The sequence below is a fragment of the Pan paniscus genome, chromosome 8, assembly GCF_029289425.2.
Source record: "Pan paniscus chromosome 8, NHGRI_mPanPan1-v2.0_pri, whole genome shotgun sequence".
In the NCBI taxonomy this organism is placed as follows: Eukaryota; Metazoa; Chordata; class Mammalia; order Primates; family Hominidae; genus Pan; species Pan paniscus.
Genome location: NC_073257.2, coordinates 107,104,821 through 107,125,506, shown reverse-complemented (window position 1 = coordinate 107,125,506; position 20,686 = coordinate 107,104,821). Strand labels below are relative to the sequence as shown.

General features: G+C 38.2%; 1 protein-coding gene across 1 annotated transcript in view; it reads right to left on the bottom strand.

The window, feature by feature from the left end:
• Positions 1-20,686, bottom strand: part of ACSM6 (acyl-CoA synthetase medium chain family member 6) — a 33,863-nt gene that overhangs the window by 2,024 nt on the left and 11,153 nt on the right. Inside the window, exons 4-10 of the mRNA XM_057298958.1 lie at positions 17,779-17,986; positions 14,367-14,510; positions 13,126-13,282; positions 12,221-12,303; positions 10,189-10,312; positions 5,187-5,267; positions 1,881-1,982 (exon numbers count right to left, since the gene is read on the bottom strand). Coding sequence (XP_057154941.1) covers positions 1,881-1,982; positions 5,187-5,267; positions 10,189-10,312; positions 12,221-12,303; positions 13,126-13,282; positions 14,367-14,510; positions 17,779-17,986 — 899 coding nt within the window. The remainder of the gene's footprint in view (positions 1-1,880; positions 1,983-5,186; positions 5,268-10,188; positions 10,313-12,220; positions 12,304-13,125; positions 13,283-14,366; positions 14,511-17,778; positions 17,987-20,686) is intronic.

Below are 20,686 nucleotides of genomic sequence, written 5' to 3'. Positions count from 1 at the left end.
GGGTGCGGTGGCTGTCAGCACTTTGGGAGGCTGAGGCAGGTGGATCACTTGAAGTCAGGAGTTCCAGACCAACCTGGCCAACATGGTAAAACCCTGTTTCTACTAAAAATACAAAAATTAGCTAGGCGTGGTGGTGAGAGCTGTTAATCCCAGCTACTCATGAGGCTGAGGCAGTAGAATCGCTTGAACTCAGGAGGTGGAGGTTGCAGTGAGCCAAGATTGTGCCACTGCACTCCAGCCTGGGTGACTGAGTGAGACCCTGTTTCAAAAAAAAAAAAAAAAAGTTGTCATATAAGATTTACTGATCCCTGAAAATCATAAGTAAAAAAACAGGCTTCACAAAAGCTGATAGAGTACAATCCCACTTTTATAAAACAAGACAAATAAATAGAAAAAGAATGAAGGATATATACACATCAAATGTTAATAGTGGCTAAGAATGGTGGCATTATGAGTTAATATGCTTTTCTTCTTTGGTCTTTTCTGTATTTCTGAAAGTTGTCTATATTGAACACAAGTGAGTTTTATTATCAGGAAAGGCTAAATAAATATTTTAAAAGTAGTTAAAAGAAAGCCTCTCTTTATAGATAAAATGGACTGCTCATCTTTATGGAATAATGCCACCTAATTAATGTATAAGAAATAGCAGTTTGAAAATCACCGTTCTGCACCCTCCATTTTATTTATTTGTTTTTGAGACAGGGTATTGCTCTGTTGCCCAGGCTGGAGCACAGTGGTGCCATCACACCCAGCTCACTACACTCTTGACGTCCTGCTCTCAGTTTATCCTCCCACCTCAGCCTCCTGAGTAGCTGGGACTACAGGTGCATGCCACCATGCCTGGCTAATTTTTGTATTTTTTTTTTGTAGAGATGGAGTTTTGCCATGTTGCCCAGGCTAGTCTTGAACCCCTGGGCTCAAGTGATCTGTCCATCTTAGCTTCCCAAAGTGTTGAGATTACAAGCATGAGCCACTGTGCCCAGCCACTCTTTATTTTAATAATTGTTTCCAAAAAGAAAAGAATCATCTATGGATGCTAAAATGATTGGGTGAAAGTTAATTGGAGAATAGGATATTTACAGAGTCTCAAATTGTTACACGGCAGATTATTACTAATTACAAAGAGGAAAATGTACCTTTACAATGGAAATGGCACTCACTTCCTTAATCAAAAGATCAAAATGATCAGCACCCAAAATGACAACCTAATGTTTCCCCCCATAAGCAAATAAGAAATATACATCATCTACATAATAGTCTTGGAAAGATGTTTATCCTGGATCTCATTATAAGGAAACAATATGTAAGCCTAGAAAGTGAGGCATTTTTTAACACAACCGTCCTCTATTCTTCAAAATGTCCACGTCACGAAAAACATGGGGGTGGAACAGTTATAGATAAAAACAACTAAAGAGATATGAGAACCAAATAAATGCATGAACTTTGATTGAATTCTGGATTTACAAAAGGTATAAAACACATTTGAGTACAATTGAGAAAGTCTAAGTATTGGCTAGATATTAGATAGTATTAAATAATTATTTTTAATTTTCATAGATGTGATGGTGCTGATGTTTAAGAAGAAAGTCCTTATTCTTAGGAGAATGCTGCTGAAATCTTTAAGGACAAAGTGTCATAATGTCTGCATTTACTCCCAAATGTCTCATCAAAAATGTGCAAATATGAAGTAAATGGGGCAAAATCTTAATAAGAAGTGAATATAGGTGAGTGCTACTATTTAACATTTTTGGAGACTCAAAAATTTGCAAAATTAAAAATTGGGACAAAAGTATTTGGCAAATCATAAAGTACTCAACAATAATGGCACTATGATTAGTAGCAACAATGAAAGTATTTAGGAAAGAAGAAAATTTTCTTACCATGTGTGGACAGTACAGAGAAGCAGGTTGGTTTAGTTTTATGCGGATTGCAATATTTCCTTCTTCCCCTGGAGGCAGGAGATTTGAGTTTTCATCCACAATCTGAAATTAGATAATCACTAAAGGTATTTTCCTTACAAACCACTTGTGCTCTTCCTAAAACACCACAAGATCTAAACTTAAGCCTTTCTACCCCCATTTAAGATGCCAGGAAAGTGCTTGGTTGGTGTACTTAGATACTGGGCAACCTAGGAGGCAGTGTGGTTCAGTCGTCAGTGTGAGGGTGCCAGAGCTGGAAATATTTGGGTTTGCATGTCCACTCTGACACCTTCTGACTCTGAGATTCTTGGATACTTCTCTGTACCTCAGTTTCCTCATCTAGAAAATCAGAGATTTAAAGTGCACCTATTATACAGCTTTATTGTGAGGATGAAATAAGACAATACAGGTAAGGGCTCCATTGCCTGGTTAGTACAAAGTTTTAAGAAAGCCAGCATCTCAGAAAGGCCTTTCAAACAAGGACACTTAATTAGCCATCTTATGTATAAGAAAAGAAATATAAAGAACATGAAAATTTAAAAACAGATTTGGCAGTTTTATAACAGTCTAGGAGGTGGTGTTATTTTTTCCTATTAAGAATTAGAGGGCAGGTTAGGAATAAATAAAATACAGTTTGAAAATAATGAGTTATTGGCTGGGCGTGGTGGCTCACGCCTGTAATCCCAGCACTTTGGGAGGCCGAGGTGGGCAGATCACCTGAGGTCGGGAGTTCGAGACCAGCCTGACCAACATGGAGAAACCCTGTCTCTACTAAAAATACAAAATTAGCTGGGCGTGGTGGCGCATGCCTATAATCCCAGCTACTTGGGAGGCTGAGGCAGGAGAATTGCTTGAACCCGGGAGGCCAAGATCATGCCATTGCACCCCAGCCTGGGCAACAAGAGCAAAACTCTGTCTCAAAAAAGAAAATAATGACTTATTTCAGCCGAGTGGCTTCTTTATTGACCTGAAATGGAAGGCATGACCATGAAGTAATGTGACAGGAGTTAAAAAGTACACTGAGATGCTAGCTCAATTTTGAGGGCTACAACCTTCCAAGTTGTCACCTTGGAAAGCAATATGCATACTCATTTTGAATTTATTATCCTTGCTGAATACTTGGGAACTTTTCTATAGAAACTACCAGCCCTAAGGATCAGAGGTCTTCAGGGATAATACATCTTTATACTTTGATGACGAACTTTAGACTTTGGGAAAAGAAGTGGCATTTAGTACTAAGTCTAGTAAATTAGATGAATTATCTAGAGAATACATTTTTAAATGAGATTAAAAATTTTTTATTTTCAATGAGATTGTTCTATTAATTTTATTTTTTGATTGTTTATTGATACTATGTAGAAATACTATTAATAATTTTTTGTAAATTGATCTTATTTCCTGCAACTTTGATGACCTCAATTGTTAGCTCTAATAGTGTGTGTGTATTCCTTAGGATTTTCTATATACATGGTCATGTCATGTTGAATAGAGATAGTTTTACTTCTTCCTTTCCAATTGGGATGCTATTTCTTTTTCTTGCCTGATTGCTCTGGATAGAACCTCTATGAAGAGTGAATATTCTCATAAGTCCTGATCTCAGTGGGAGCACTTTCAGTTTTTTACTGTTGAGTCTGATGTGAGCTATGGGGTTTCTGTATGCCCTTTGTCAGGTTGAGAAAGCTCCCTTTCATTGCTAGTTTGTTGAGGGTTGTTACCATAAATAGGTGTTGGTGTTAGATTTTGTCAATGATTTTTCTGTGTCTGTTGAGATGATCATGTGATTTGTGTACTTTGTTTTATGGTATATTAATTGGTTTTTATAGTTTGAACCAACTTTGTATTTCTGGAATAATCCCACTTGGTTATGGTATATAATCCATTTATATGTTCCTTGTTAGGTTGGCTGGTATTTTGTTGAGTTTTTTTGGCACCTATAGTAATCAGAAATATTAATTTATGGTTTTCTTTTCTTGTGATGTCTTTGGTTTTGGTATCAGGATGATCCTGGCTCATACTATGACCCCATTTTGAGACACAGCCTCCAAAATCCTGGTGTTATATGTTTTTGGGGAGAGTTTGTGAAGGATTAATGTTAATTTTCTAAGAAAATCCTAAGGAACATTTTATTTTTCAATTTCATTTATTTCATTTTTGTTTATACTTTAGTATGCAAGGAACATTTTAATTTTTTCTTATTTTTTGAGAGGAAAATTACATGCTCATTTTATTCATGTCTCTAAATGCAAAGGCCCAAACAAATAAAAATTAAGAAATTCAATCCAAGAAAATAAAAAGAAAGAAATGCAACGAAAATTTAACATTTGAAAATATTTTTAATTAACTCTATTAATAGAGAAAAACTATTTTACCTTTTTAATAGGATCAGAAAACACATTTAATATAATGTAGTACCTATTCATGATTACTGGAAAAAACAAACATATAAACCTCAATGTATTAGGTTAACTTCCACATCCTGTTAAATAATATGTAGTGAAACTGGATAGGCAAACAAAAAACAAAAAATAGAACTCTACAGTAAACATTATCTTTAACAAAATTGGGTCAATTTCAGAATGATACAATAGTTAAAGTAAATACTAATATTTCTTTCATTCAGGTTGAGAACTTACTATTTCCTTTTGACCAATGTTAAAAAAAGGCGAGATAGGCGTGAAAGCAAAGGACTATCTTAAAATGAATAATGGTAATTTTATAACTGCTGCTAATTCGAGTCTGCTTTTATGTAATAAAATCCTAAACACAGCATTTGCCCTACCATCTTAGTATTGCTTCCTATGCCCATACTGTGAATTCAGCTACATCATTTGGGAATCACATTACAGTATTTATAATAATCGACACCCGAGCAGCTGACTAGTGGCTTAGACTTCCCACTTTAGTATATTTTTAGTTCAAGTACAGAATGCTTATTATGGTGCATTTAAAATAGTTGTCTTTATTTTGCACATATCTTTTTAATAGCAATTTTTTTTATTCGATTTCTCCATATTTGAAACTTGAACTACATTAAAGGGATATTCTGCAAAATTGTCAGCATCTCCTTCCCTCATTCCTGTGTCTGGGCTTTGTATTCCAAAAGGATATTGAGGTGGAAATAAAAGCAATAATGTGAGATTATCCTTGGGGTGAATTTAGAGAATGCTGGACTTTCCTCATTGCCTACCTTTATGTCAGAAATTTAGATAAACAACTGTAAGAGCTCACTTAATAATATCTGTCATAATCATTACTATGATCTCCTACCTGGACAATATAAGGTGGCAATGGCTTCCCCAGAGAGCTTGGCTTCAATTTTATTGTTTTGGAAGTGGCACAGAGTAGACCCTGTTCAAAGAAATGCAGACAAGTTTTTCTTTAAAAAAGCAATAAATTAATGGATCTAGTTATTGATCATAACCAGACATTATGTGCCTCCTAACAGAACAACATTACACAGTCTAACAAGTAATCTTGATTAAAAAAAAATCAAGCAGGAGTGTGACTAAATTAACCTCTAGGTCAATTTACAGGAAATGCAGGGGAACAGAAGAACATGTAAACCATACTGCAATTAGCAAAATCCAGGCTGTGAAATATTCAAAAGAACCAACAACTCAGTTTTTTAAAATAACAAATTCAAGGAAAAAAGAAGGTAATGAGGAAATTCATAGATTAAAAGATACACAAAAGTCTTACCAACTAGCCACGATGTGTGTGCTTAATTGGAACAAATGGTAGCAAGAAAACATGCATGACTTAGATGATGGATGAAAATGTCAATGGTAGATATTTGTTAATAAAAGGCAATTACTGTTAACTTTCAGGTATAATTGAAGAATATGTTTGTTTTTTAGTGCTTGTTTTTTTAAATATACTAAAGCTATTTATGAGAAAATATTGTTTTTGGGATTGTAGAGGAGTAATGATAAAACAGGATTAGGTAATAATTGATGAAATGGGCAGTGGATACATGGGAATTCAAATACAGTTTTGTCTATTTTTGTCTTTTGAGATTTTCAATAATAAATGTCTCAAAAATAAGTAATTGTCGGCTGCTGAGAAATACTTCAGCATACATGCAGGGCACCCCAAAGAGGGCACAGAGGTCTACCTTGGAGGACATGAGAACTGGATCTTGGATGAGTCAACCATGGGTGTAATGGGATGGAGAAAATTTTATTTATTAGAATTTTACCCCTAAAGTGCTGGGACTATAGGCATGAGCCACTGTTCCCAGCCTAGAACAGGAATTATTTCTGTCTTCTACATAGTTATTTTTCCAGTACCTATTGCTGTGTCTTACACGGAAAGAGACTTAATATTTTCTTGTGTTTGCATGCTAACAAATTGGAGCCCCCAGATTCTGAATGTTTTTGAGGATGGCCATAGTGATCTCTCTCTAGTGTACTGCAGTAACTAGTTTTATGGTTCCTTTAAGAACTCCTCCTTCCCTTCATCTAATCTGGTGGGACTATTAATCATGGTTCTGTAGATCCACTTTTTGGCATGAACAAATGTCTCAGGTTAGGCCCCTTAAGTTACAGTCCAAGGGAAAAGCATATGACAGAAGCATGGACAATCAGAGTCTGTTCCAAGAATTTTCCAAAGTAGAGGTAGAAGTAGGGCTATTTTGATCTTGTCTGAAGGAGTGGTGACTCCAGAGTTGCTGGTGTTAATCTTGTCTGCTTTGTGGAAGAAACTCATCAGAGAACAACTCAGAGAAAAAAGCAGATGGAGCAATTGAGAGGGAGAGAAAGAGAGAGCTGATGTTTTAAGAGTTTTTTTAGTCCTGGTGTTTTGGCCTCTCCAGTCTTGATTCCGTAAGCCTTGAAGCTATTCCCAGCAAAATGGACTTATAATTTCCACTTTTGCTCAGGCTTGTTTGAAATATGTTTCCATCACTTGCATCCCAAATAATGCTCACAAAACACAAGATTCCTTAGCTATTGCCAGTACATTACAATTAAATGGAAGATGTACATTTTCTCCCATGCAGGTTGTGTGACTAACTAAAAATGCCAAGTTTATTAGGTGTTGCTGGAGTCATATCAACTTAGTGTATCAACCTTGCCTTATTTCAGATGTTCTGAGTGTCAGTTATATTTGTATTTCATAAAAAGAAAGATAAAGCCAAAATCATTACTGCCTAAGATGTGCTGTTTTCTTGCTAGACAGAATCATTCACAACCTGAGATCAGTGGGGAAATACAATGCAATGAGTCCTGGGTGCTGAAAATGTCAACTCTTTGGATGTAATTAAATGGATCTGTGAGTATAGTATAGACAGAATCTGAGACAGAATTTGATCATTTCTCAAGTTCCCTCTTTTACAGTTTTGAATTGTAACTTGCCTACCAAGCGTGAGCTTGACTATGAGGTCTCAAAGATTTGAACCTTGTGTTCTGAATTTTCTTTAGCTTTCTAAGTGAGGATGTTTCCTGAGCCATATGGAACTACATAGCTCCACCAGGGTCCTCAAACTATAGACCTCTCCCCAGAGCCTAGGCTATCAATTTGACTGTTTTGTCTTCTCCCACACAGTCTGAGGTTTTCTTAGTCACCAAAGAATTTTTTTTGGACGTATGACAGAACTAAGTCCTATAAAAAGGCTTTGGTGTTACCAAGATTATGGAATTCCCTTCTTAGTATAATTAATAAAAACAGTAGTAATATATAAAACAAATGTAAGAAATCCCCCTGCCCCCCACCACAAATTCTTATTTCTCCCATGCTGGCTATTTGAATGTTTTAAAAATATTGGGTATTCAATTCTCTCAAAAATATTTTGTGTTTTTGCTTCTCAGGAAGCCTATTTTATGGACCATCTGGCAGTGAATGCAGTTAATCCAGGCAACACTTCCCTATTTTCTTTTTCTTTTTCTTTTTTTTTTTTTTTTTGAGATGGAGTCTCACTCTGTCCCCAGGCTGGAGTGCAGTGGTGCGATCTTGGCTCACTGCAACCTCCGCCTCCCAGATTCAGGTGATTCTCCTGCCTCAGCCTCCTGAGTAGCTGGGACTGCAGGTGCGTGCCACCACACCCGGCTAATTTTTTGTATTTTTAGTAAATACAGGGTTTCACATGTTGGCCAGGATGGTCTCAATCTCTTGACCTCGTGATTTGCCTGACTTGGCCTCCCAAAGTGCTGGGATTACAGGCATGAGCCACCGCTCCTGGCCCACTTCTCTATTTTCTTTTGTTCCTATCTACCTGGAAAACACTGAAACCAATTCATGTAAAAATTTGGCCACCAGCCTAAGGTACCAGCTCTACATTCTTATCTGTGGTGTTTCCATCATATAAGCTTTTCTGCTTATTTTCATCCTCATGTTGCAGGAACAGGACTGTTTGTTCCCTGACTCTTTCCTTCCAGAAACTTTTCACATGGTGTCTAGATAGAACATCAATTGAGTGGTTAAGGAACTATTCTACATCCACATCTATATCCTCTTTACTGGATGTTCTCTTCATCAGTTACCTTTCCAGAGACCTGGCTCTTCCATGGGAAGAGGTTTCTACTTATTTTTTTCAAGTGGGGGATGTTGATCCTTTTATATTCCTTGGGTTTGGCATCTTTTGAGCTCCCAATACCACCTTCTGACCATTACTTCTCTGACGCTATGTGCAATTCCCTTGTCTTTTTGAGATTCATGCCATTTACATTTACCACCCTATACCACACTTTGTTGTCTATAATTTACCAACCTCTCAGTCATTCCTTATCCATTAAAGCCTTCAGCATGAGGTTCATGATCTTTCCTTTGATTCCAGGTCCCGCTGTCATCCCTAGTGCCTCCTGCAGCCATATGAATGATCAGTTCTACCCCCAGTCTCTTCCTTCCTTGATCCTGATCTCCAGGGAGTGTGATGTGTCTCCTCAAAATTTATGTGCTAATTCCCTACTGCTCACTGTGATGGTATTTGGAGATGAGGCCTTTGGGAGGTCATTGGGTTTAGATGAGGTCATGAGGGTGGCACCCTCGTGATGGGATTAGTGCCCTTATAAGAAGAGATGCTGGGCACAGTGAATTGTGTCTGTCATCTTGGATATGCTGGGTTGCTGAGGTGGGAAGGTCCCTGAGGCCAGGAGTTTGAAACCAGTCTGGGCAACATAGCAAGACTGTGTCTGTGCTAAAAAATAAAATAAAATAAATAGCAAGCATGGTGGTGCATACCTGTAGTCCCAACTGTTTGAGAGGCTGAGGTTGGAGAATCTCTTGATCCCAGGAGTTTGAGGCTGCAGGGAGCTATGGTCACACCACTGCACTCTAGTTTGGGGCAATAAAGCAAGACCCTGCCTCTCTTTAAAAACAAACAAACAAACTGAAAGACACTAAAGAGCTTGGAAAGAGCTTGGTCTCTCTCTCTCTCCCTGTCCGTGAGAACACCATGAGAAGTTGGTAGTCTGCAACCTAGAAGAGGACTCTTCCTAAAACCCGGCCTTTCTGGCACTCTGATCTTGGACTTCCAGCCTCTAGAACTGTGAGAAAAATAACTTTGGTTGTTTAAGCCACTCAATCTATGATATTTTGTTACAGCAGCCTGAGCAGACTAAGACAATTATCTTCAGTCCTTCCAGCTCCATTGACATCTCCAGTGCCTTGTCTTCTCACCACTGATCTGCCTTTTCTTGAATTCCCTTCCTTCTCTGATCAGCTTAGTTTCTTAGTCTTTCATCTTAATGCCAATATCCCTATATCCCTTGCCTGCTGCCCTTTTATTGCACCTTCTTGGCAAAATGTTAATCCTGTTCCAATCTAACTGTCCACTTTTACCATGCTTTTCATGTGTTTTAGAGTGATATTGGAGAAAATGACACAACTAAATAGTTAGTGACTTTGAAGATTAATGCTCTCCAACCTCAAATGTGCTCTTATCATAACCCATTTCTCCTTTATTTTCATAATCTACTCTTTCTTCCATTTTCAGCATGATAATTTTAAACATCCTCCACTCAGACTTCTACCCCATCATTTTTTCATTCTTATCACATGACATTGCCTTATACTCCACAAAGAGGGCAGAAATTGTCAGGTGGAAACTAGTTCAAGTTTCTGTTGTGAAATCTGTACATCTGTAAGTTATCTGTACCTGTAATTCTTTGTCTTATCATGGAAGAGGGGTCTCCCTAGTTTAAGCCATTTCCTCTTCCTGTGCTTAAGATCCAGTTGTGCATTTCTAGTGCGTGCTTAGTGCTTTGACAGTGTGCTTACACAGTGAATGGGCAAGTTTGGTTTCTGGCTAAATAGTGAGTCAGCATCAACCTACAGTTTCCGTCTGCCCATAGCCTTCATAGATGTCCAACTTAGTGATGCGTTTCCAGTCCTCAGTCACCCCAGGGCTGATAGGTCCTCCTGCAGCCACACAGTGCTTCAGACTCTTGAATCTGTAGCTGGAGAGGCATCAAAAGTTGTTCTTAGCCTCAGGGAATATTTCTACCAATAACAGGTCTGTTAGAAAGAATCTTGGAAAAATGATGCAGATATTCCAATACAGGAAATGCTCATTAAGTGGCGGTTGATGTTCTTAATACTACTCTATTAGATAATCTATTCAGACACCCCAGTTAGATCAATCTCCATGAAGACTCTCATTTACTCTTCTGGACAAGCAGCATTAATGTTAAAAGCAAATCAACCAGTGCTAACTGATGGCAGGAAGCCAGCCTTCTGCAGAAACCCTTCTGAGTTTTATTACCTCTCCCGAAGCGTTTGTGAAGGACGTGTCAGCAATGGTAAGGTAAAAAAGGAACTAATTTTCTGAAGTCTGGAGGTGGAAAGAGAGCCACTAATTTTATAAACTAGGCTCAAAATCTCTAGATATTATAAGTTTCCACAGCGCCCCAACATAATAGAATAGTAGTGAGCATTTTTTATAAACCCACAATTCATTTTATGTTTATTTGATTTTGGTGATGTCCAGTGGAAGGGTCAAGTGTGGGAAGATTATAGCAAAACTTTTTATGGTCTCAGATAGAGGCAGTGACCCTGTATATTCTGAATACATGAATGTACCATATTAATAGTAATGTGGTAGCTCATCTGTATTAGATAATAACTGCCTGCCCAGTTAGGTCCCAAGACTAAGCAAGATCAAAATTGGAGAACTGATTCTGAATTAATTCCAAATATACCATTACATCATTGCCTTTATATTATTAATTTCAGGGTATAAGCGAGAGATGACTATTTTAAAATTTTTAAGTGCTTTTAAGGGTTTAAGAAATAATCTGAACATTTTATATGAGATGGAATGTTGGTGAATAAAGATATACCATATTTAATCATAGTGATTTTTAACTGCTCCACAAAATGCCGATGAACTAGGCGTTCCTTCATGTCAACATAATTTAATACGGTGGTATTGTTTGCTACCATGGTTGTTTCCTTCTGTAGAGTTTATGTCCTTGCCCACATAGCTAAAATGAAATTTACAGTTAAATGATTATTTAGCAAACGCTAAGGCTTGATACCTGTGATTGAGAACCTGTGATTTCTCATTAATCTTTATCGATGATGATTGGCAATTCTACTTCTCAGTTGGTACCCTAGGGAATTGTGGGGTGTGTGCAATGATGCTCATTTCAGCAACTTAGAAAAGATTCAACTATCTTTGATAGGTACTTGGCTCATTAATGTACAATTCATTCATACTAAAGAATACTATGCAATGATTAAAAATGTATTACCCATATTATCATAAATAGAGCTTTAAGGAATAGTGTGAAAAAAATGCAAGTTTCACTATGATGTAAACAGATACCATCTATATAATCCCACCCCAATATCATAATATGTTTCTTTTGGGATAGATGGATAGGTAGATACACATAGGTATAAATTTGTTTTAAAAAGGCCTAGAAGAATTCATATCCAAGAGAGAAGGTGGTCTTTGTCTATAACTCATTTCCCGTTTGCTCTGAGAAATGAGTGCTGGCGGTGAATTACACATTTTTTTTTCTTCAAAATGGGAAATGGGTTAATATTTACTTTTTGAATTAGAGGTAGTATATTTGTCTTTAATGTTTATCTTTTTAAAGGGAGGTATAATTATAAATTTTTTTAACAAACTCAACCTTCTAATTATAATTTAATTTTATGTTCTGGGTCAAGATATGGATTTCAAGTTGCAAGGGAATAAAAAATCACACACACTAATGGAGTTGTTGTCATGAATGGCAACAAGACAAGTGTATTACCGGAGGGTAAGATTGGATCTACTTCAACAAATTAAGGGGTCCTAATTTTATTTATGGTACCATGAGTGGAAATGGACTCTCTCCTGAGGGATCCTCTCTTACCTGGTGAAACACTTGTGCTGAAGCAGTTCCTGGTACATCTCTGGATTTGCAGATAGAGTGGTGATGGGAAATCTGGACAGGACCTGGGCCCCAAAGGAAGGAAAAACAAAATCTGCATGTGAGGTGGGAGAGACAGTGAGACTGTGGCAGGGGTCCAGGCAGGAAAGTCCAGGGAAGAGGGTCACGGACTTTGAAACTCAGCTCGGGGATGCCTTTTATCTCAAAGACTTAGTGATTCCCCACCTTCCACACCTTGGGAGAGAATTTAGCTTTAGCTCTGTGAACATAGGAGCTATCATATTAATCACTGATAACCGAATGCATACACAGCGAGGCATTTACTTCTGGATCCAAGAAGCCTTGTTTTGATCTTGTCGCTTTAAATAATAAGCCTAGATGTTGCCAGCAAAATTGTGGATTGTGCAGCAGTTGAGAGGTTAGCACAGCAGTGTAGAAATTGTGCTGTGGAGTTCAGTAGACCACAGTTTAATTCCTAGTTCTGCCTCTGTGATTCCTTAGGCTAGTTACTTAACCTCTGTGAGAATCAGTTTCCCCAGTTCTTCCCTCACAGGGTTCTTAGGGAGATGAAATAATCCATATGAAGTGCCAGTAAGTAATCAGTAAATGATAACTGATATTAATATTATCTTCTTCAATATCACTATTGTCTTTTAAAAGTTTCCTTCTCAGTGATACAATGGAAGTAGCCAAGTCTTCCTAATTGCAAAGCCCCTAGGGAAGAGAGAGAGCATTGCTCTCACAAGCAGGGAGAGCATCTTCAAGTCAAGATCACATTCCAAATTTAATTCTTGATTTGCCCCATTCTGGGCATGAGTCACTGGGTCATTGCTAATGCCTCTCTCTGGCCTTTGTCCCACACATTCCACACTAGGAATTGATCTTACATTTAGAACAGTCTCAGGGCAGAAGGTTGGCATGTGACACAGAAACACACAGGCTCCTTGGAACCAAGTTCCCAAGACAGCGCTCAGGGATAAAGATCCACCAAAGGCATCACCCAGACTCCACAAGACATCTGTTGGCTGGAGATCCATCCACCGTCTAAAGAGAAAGAGGAAAGCCATTTGAATTCTCTCGTGCTGGTACTGGCAACAACAATAATACTTGCTATTATCAAGCCCTGACCTGTGGGGAGAAACAAAGATCACACAAATGAAAACAGGCAAAGCCTATTTATGAGGTCATGAGGCCAATGGACTCCTTAAATTTTTTCAGTATCAGTCTTAATTGGCATGGCATTGCCTTCCAGGTTTTATGGCTTTCAGGGGTCTCAGAAGTTTATTAATTAATTAAATTAATTAATCCAGTAGGCACTTTTATTAATTAATGGATTGATTAAGTCAGTGATCTCAGCTTCCCCTGTTTTATTTCTCTACCTGATATCTACTGGCCATTGTAGCTTATGAGAGTCAAAGACTTTGAGGTGAAGGTGAGGAACATACACCTATTTCCGCTAAGGGACCTTTGTGTAGTTTGTTAAGAGAACTTGAGGGTGGAGTAACAACATACAACCATTTGTCTAAGGCAGAATTGAATGTAAGGTGGGGAAACTTAACCCCAGACAAACCAAGCTAACACAAGTGCAAGCCAACTACTTCATTGCGTGTTCAACCAAAGAGATTGAAATCAGTTTCAGTGCCCTTTGAATTTGCCGAGAGATACCCATGAGCTACTTAACTAATTTTCTTAAAAAAGGGGTGGTGTGATGACATGTGATTTTCATCTTAGAGGCTGACTCTAGAACCCAAACCCCTTATCAATTATGACTCTACCTCTGTGTTTATCACTACATATAGTGGTCAACACAATTGTTCACCCTGGTGCTGGTAGCATAGAAAAACAAGTAACATCCCACAGTGTGTCTTTGGGGTGATCATCCTGGATCCCTCACCTACTGCATGGAATCCCTGCTCTTCCTCTTTTCCCTCCTGCTTACTCTTAGAATTTTGAACTATAGTAATTTGCTTTTCATCTTTTGGGGCCCTCAGCCCTGTTCCTTCTCTCAATATTGACACTTTCTGCAGTCTTGAGTAAGAAACTCCTTTCTTAGCTTTAGTCCCATGAAGTTCCCTTTACCTGCAAGAGAGCAACTTTCAGGCCTGTACAGGCTGTGCGAGAACCGTACCTGGAAGCCTGGCTGAATCCCATTCCCAAACCATACTGGGAATACTCGACCATTTTGGGAGCTCCTGTTGTACCCTTGGTGAAGAATATGGCCATTGGATCTTGGCTTTTGGTCCTCATGTAGGTCTGCTTTGGAGGGGCAACTCTGTAAGCCATGAAAGAGGCAACAGTGAGATCTAAATTTAGGTTCTCTGATTAAGTGCCTAGGCCCTGGGTTTGGTAATCTCTGATTTTAAAAAATAACAGCTGGTATCTTGATATATTTGAGGATTATTTGTTAGAGGGGCAGCTGCCATTTTTCCCTTAAATTTTTTTGCATTAATTTTTGTTGCATAAGAAATATATGATGCATTTATACGCCAGCCTTATTTTTCTCAGTAAAAGACCCTCTTTATTCATTCAATTGCTCAAGTCAAAAATCTGTAGTAATCATTATTGTTCCTCTTTCCCCATCTATCGACTTACCTACCTAGCTATCTGTGCCACATCCTAACCATTGCCAAGCCCTGACAACTCTACTTCCAAAACATGTCACAAGTCTCTCTCTCTTCACTATCCCTAACCAGGGATGGGACTAAGGTGGAGTGAGTGAAACATTTGCCACAAACATTGTGATATTTAAGGGGATACCAGCAAATTCAGTAGTCAAGATAAATAATATTTTAGTGAAATGTTTTTAAATAATGAAAACTAATGCAAAAATCCATGATAAACAAAATATTGAAATTTAAAACAAAGACAGGACAACAACACTTCCAAACTGTTCAAATATTCCCAGTATGATTTAGGAATGGGATTCAGGCCAGCTTCAAGATGCAGTCCTCACACAGCCTATAATCCAGATAGGCACTTGCATGACTCACCTTACCTGTCAGCCCAGTCCTGTCCCTGGTTCCAATAAAACTTTATTTATAAAAATAGGCAGCTGGTCTGTCATGAGAAGTTTACCAATTTGATTTTTTTAACTAAAAAAAATTAAATTATTCAATTGAAAAGAGTATACAGTTTATAAAATTATAAATTATGAAAACATTACATAAATATATAAAATAAATATTTGTGGAAATTTAAAACTTCAATTATAAAAATTATTTTATAATTTAATTAAAAATTATTTTAAAATTAAAATATTATTTCCCTCGATCACTGGATTTTTCAGTGCCCTTTTACATTTTGTGCCTGAGGTGAGTTCCTCATTTGCCTGGCCTGTTTTCGGTCCTGTCTCCATTGCCACCACCATGGTCCACACCAGCACGGCCTCTCATCTGGACGACAGCAACAGCCTTCTCCTGGGTCCCTTTACTATCTCTCTTGTCTCCCATTTTTCAGACAGCAGTTGAGGGAGTTTCACAATTGTGGCTGAGATCAAGTCCTTCCCTTTAGTGTTTCCTAGACGACTCCTACATGACCTCCAAGACCTGCCGCAGTCTTCCCCTCCCTTGCGCTTCGGCCTCCTCTCCTGCTACTCTCTTCCCCACTCTCCGCACTTCAGGTGCCCTGGTGTTCTTTCTGTTCCTCACACAGTTTAAGCTCGCTCCCACCTCAGGTCCTTTACCTCTGAGTTCCCTCTGTAAGGGACAGTGTTCCCTCAGAGCTTCCAAAGGCTAGCTCTGTCATATTCAAATCTCAGCTTATCCTCACCTCAGAAGTCACCAAATCTAAAATCATTCCGCCATCACCACATCAGATCAATTTATTTAATTTGCCTGTTTTGTTTTGGAGTTTCTTTTGGAAACTTTATTATATTGATAATTTATGTGTTTTCTTGTTGTCTATTTGTTGTCTATAATATAAAATCCATGAGGGTCGGGGTTTGACTGTCTCGTTTACTGTTTTTTTTTTGTTTTGTTTTGTTTTTTAACATCCCTGGACACTGAAATACTGCCCTCTATAATCCAGATAGGCACTTGCATGACTCACCTTATCTGTCAGACCACATTTATAATTATCAAACTTAATTTAGTAGTCTTGCCTTATCCGTGGGGGATGTGTCCCAAGACCCTCAGTGGATGCCTGAAACCATAAATAGTACTAAGCCCTATATACACTATGCTTTTTCCTATACATGCATACCTATGATGCAGTTAAATTTATAAATTAGGTATAGTAAGAGATTAAAAACAAAAACAAATAATAGAATATAACAATGTACTGTAATAAAAGTTATGCAAATGTGATCTCTGTACTCACCTATTTTGGACGGTAATTGACCACAGGTAACTGAAACCGCAGAAAACAAAGCCACAGATAAGGGGGCACTACTGTATTTGGCTAACTTGAGGATGAACATGGCATCATCTCGCTATTTTAGTAAGTATTTCCCCATATCCCAGTGAGGGTGAGGTTTTCTTTTGTATAAACTTAGGGGGAACAAGTGCAGTTGTGTTACGTGGATATTGCGTATATATATGGTGAAGTCTGGGTTTTCAGTGTAACCATCACCAAAATGGTGTACCTTGTACCCATTAAGTAATTTCTCATTCCTCATCCTCTCCCATCCTCTGACCTTTCCGAGTCTCCAGTGTCTATTATTCCACACTCTGTGTCCATTTGTACACATTATTTAGTTCCCACTTATAAGTGAGAACATATGGTATTTGACTTTCTGTTTCTGAGTTATTTCACATAAGATAATGTCCTCCAGTTCCAGCCATGTTGCTGCAAAAGACATTATTTCTTTTTTTTTTTGAGACAGAGTCTCACTCTGTCCCCCGGGCTGGAGTGCAGTGGTGTAATCTCGGCTCACTGCAACCTCGGCCTCCTGAGTTCAAGCGATTCTCCTGCCTCAGCCTCCCGAGTAGCTGGGATTATAGGTGTGTGCCACCACACCCAGCTAATTTTTGTACTTTTAGTAGAGACGGGGTTTCACCATGTTGGCCAGGCTGGTCTCGAACTCCTGATGTCAGGTGATCTGCCCACCTTGGCCTCCCAAAGTGCTAGGGTTACAGGCATGAGCCTCCCGAAGTGCTGACATTGCAAGCATGAGCCACCATGCGCGACCATGATTTCATTTTTTATGGCTTCATAGTATTCCATTATATATAGTCTATATATAAGTTTTTTGTTATGTTTTTTGTAATATGTTTATATTTATATTACCTAATTTTTTACCCTTTCAGAACGAATGGTTACATATGAATCGGAACATAAGACTTTCACTCAGACTGGGAACTTGTAGGTCAGACCAGGGATGCTTGTGTTGGGGGTTACTCTGCTTTTTTCAGGACTAGAAATTGCCATTCAGCTTTTCATTCTGACCACTCACACCACCTTCTCATACATCATCTCATCTTGCATAGAAATTGCCATTCAGCTTTTCATTCTGACCACTCACACCACTTTCTCATATATCATCATCTTTCAAAGTCAAACATTTCCTTCATTTAAGCATCTCATATTCAGTGTCCACTTACTGAATCAACTTCTTGAAATCCAACCACCCATCATAGCTCTTATCTGACACCAGGAGCTTGGTTTTCAAGGTGGGGCAGTCGGACATGGCAGAGTTTACAACTGGGGCCGTAGCTTCATCAGCCACAATGCATTGGGCCTTAGACATGCGTAATTGATAGCGAATTTTCTTGGCAGTCAGCTGGGGGCTCCCAGGCACAAAGGTGATTCCTGAAAAAACCACAAAAGAAGGCTTCATTTTTATCTTTTGAGTAGAGAATTTTTCCTCAAGCATTCTGGCAGGCATGGATGAGGTCTCTGGGTTACCCTCTCTCTTAGGAGTCTCTCTTCTCTATTGGGTCAGTAACACGATGGCAACTGGGGAAAACTGAGACAGGCAGGAGACTGAGCCCACTGAAACAATCCAGTGATCTGTGGCTCTGTTGCTGTTATCCTTTCACCTCAAGCAGGTCCTGAGTTTAGATGGCTAAGTGTCAGACCACCAGTTACTTGAAATATAGCCTAATTTTGAAACTGTGATGCAAAGGGATTATGAAAACTTCCTCTTTGTTGTTTTCTCATGGCTTGAGAATGGCTTTTGCTGTGGATTTCTGGATTTGCACTGGAGAAAAGACAAAACAAAAAGACCTTCCTGCCTCTCTTCTTGGGCTGTTTCTATAGATTCTTCTGCATCCATAGAACACCTATTGTGGACCTCCTATGAGACTGGCATATGCTGGTTGCATCTGTGTGCCAGAGGCTCTTCTGACAGACGCTTCTTTTTAGTTTTCAAGCTTAGAGAACTAGAATACTTCTAGGATTAACTGGTGATGACCTTGCTTGTCTTGCAGTAATGCTTACACTCCCAACTACAGACCTATTGATTTTGGAAAAGGATCTGGTTTACCGGTGTGGGCCTTTCCCACATACTGCACCTTCATCTTCTGTTTCTCACACTGAAATCTCTTGGGCATCATAAAATGTCATTGTTCATAATAGCCCAAATGTGGAAACAACCTAAATATCTATCAACTGATGAACTGATAAATGAAATATAGTATATATATTTACACAATGAAATACTATTAATTCATAAAAAGAGTGGAGTACTGACACATGCTATAACATGGGTGAACCTTGAAAACATTATGGTAACTGAAAGAAGTCAGGGACAAAAAGCTAGATGTTGTATTCTATTTGTAAGAAATATCTGGAAGAGGCAAATCCAAAGACAGGAAGTAGATTATTGGTTGCCAGGTTTTGCAGAGAGCGGGGAATAGGGAGGGACTGCTAATGGGTTTCTTTTTGGGGTGATGAAAATCTTCCAGAAATAGACAGTGGTGATTGTTGCCCAGCTTTGTGAATATTCTAAAAACCACGGATTTGTACACTTTTAAATGGTGAATTTTATAGTATATAAATTATATCTCCAAAACAAAGTCATAGGAAACAGGATCTGGCATGGAATGGGGAGTTCATCTAATTCGAGTTACTCACTGGGCTGATGGGAAGGCCGAGGGACAGAGTGGAAGAGACTTGTTCAGCATCACTGATTGCCATCTTATAGCTATCAAGTTATCCTTTAGCATTGAGTGTGTATATATATATATATATATATATATATATATATATGAAACCGTGCAATTGTGGGTGACACAAAGAAGTATCTTTCTTTAGATAACTGCAAACACTTTCAAGTGCCCCCACCCTTAGATGAAGCATTTGAAGAGGAGTGCCAAGTAATGTTAATTTATTTTCCCTATTGATTAGTAAGAACTCTTTCTACATTAAGGCCATTGACCACTTATCTTTCATAAGTGTTGCAAATATGTTTTCGATTTTGGCATTTGTCTTTGCCATGGTCTGAATTTGTGTGTCCTCCAACCCAGATTTATATGTTGAGATTCTAAACTCCAAGGTGATGGAGTTGAGATCTTTGAAAGGTGATCAGATCATGAGTGGAGGTCTCATGAATGGGATTAGTGCCTTTATAAAATAGGCTCCCAAGAGATCCCTCATTCTTTCCATCATATGAGGACACAGCTAGAAGGAGCTATTTCTGAATCAGAAAGTGGGCCCTCACTGACATTGCATCTGCCTTGATCTTGGACTTCCCAGCCTCCAGAGTTGTGAGAAATAAATTTCTGTTATATATGAGTTACTCAGTTGATAGCATTTTGCTATAGTAACCCAAGCAGACTAAGGCAGTGTTCAAATTTCTTTTGTGGTGGTTTAAGAAAATACTAGAACTTTATAATAGTAGAAACTATATCTAAAAAATAATCTAATAGCTTTTCATTTTGTTTACAGATATAATGTTGAAATTTCTTGTGATAATGTCAGCGTAGTTTAAAAGCCAATTTAACTTATCATGTTGAGTAATTTATAATAATTGAGAGCTCTCTCATTAGGAGAGATGCATGTGTTGTTAGAGCCATCACTGTGCAGCTTTCTGGATGCCACCAAAAGGGCACATCAGATGTAATCACACAGACAGATCTCACATATATGGAGAAGGGAGGAGTGCACCCTGGTCCCTCCTCCAAGTTGGCCACACAGATGCTTCTTATACATTATAGTGATTTTTTTGATGAATGAAATTTTAAAAATTTCATTAAGTGTAGTACATCTTTTTTTCCCTTTTTTGTTTGGGTATCTTGTGTCATATTCAGAAAGTCTTTCCATGAGTTTATGTACTCACCTATATATTCTTCTAATACTTAAGTCCTTTTCTAACATTTCAATTTTTAATGGTTCATTTGAATTTATTTTGGTACATTATTTGGAGGTAGAGTTATGACATTTAACGTTTTCAAACAGTTATCTTTAAATCATTTAAGAACTAATCAATGCTTTCATTAATGGCTTGAAAAGACCTGATAAATTATTATTATTATTATTTTTTTAAATAGACAGAGTATCATTCTGGCA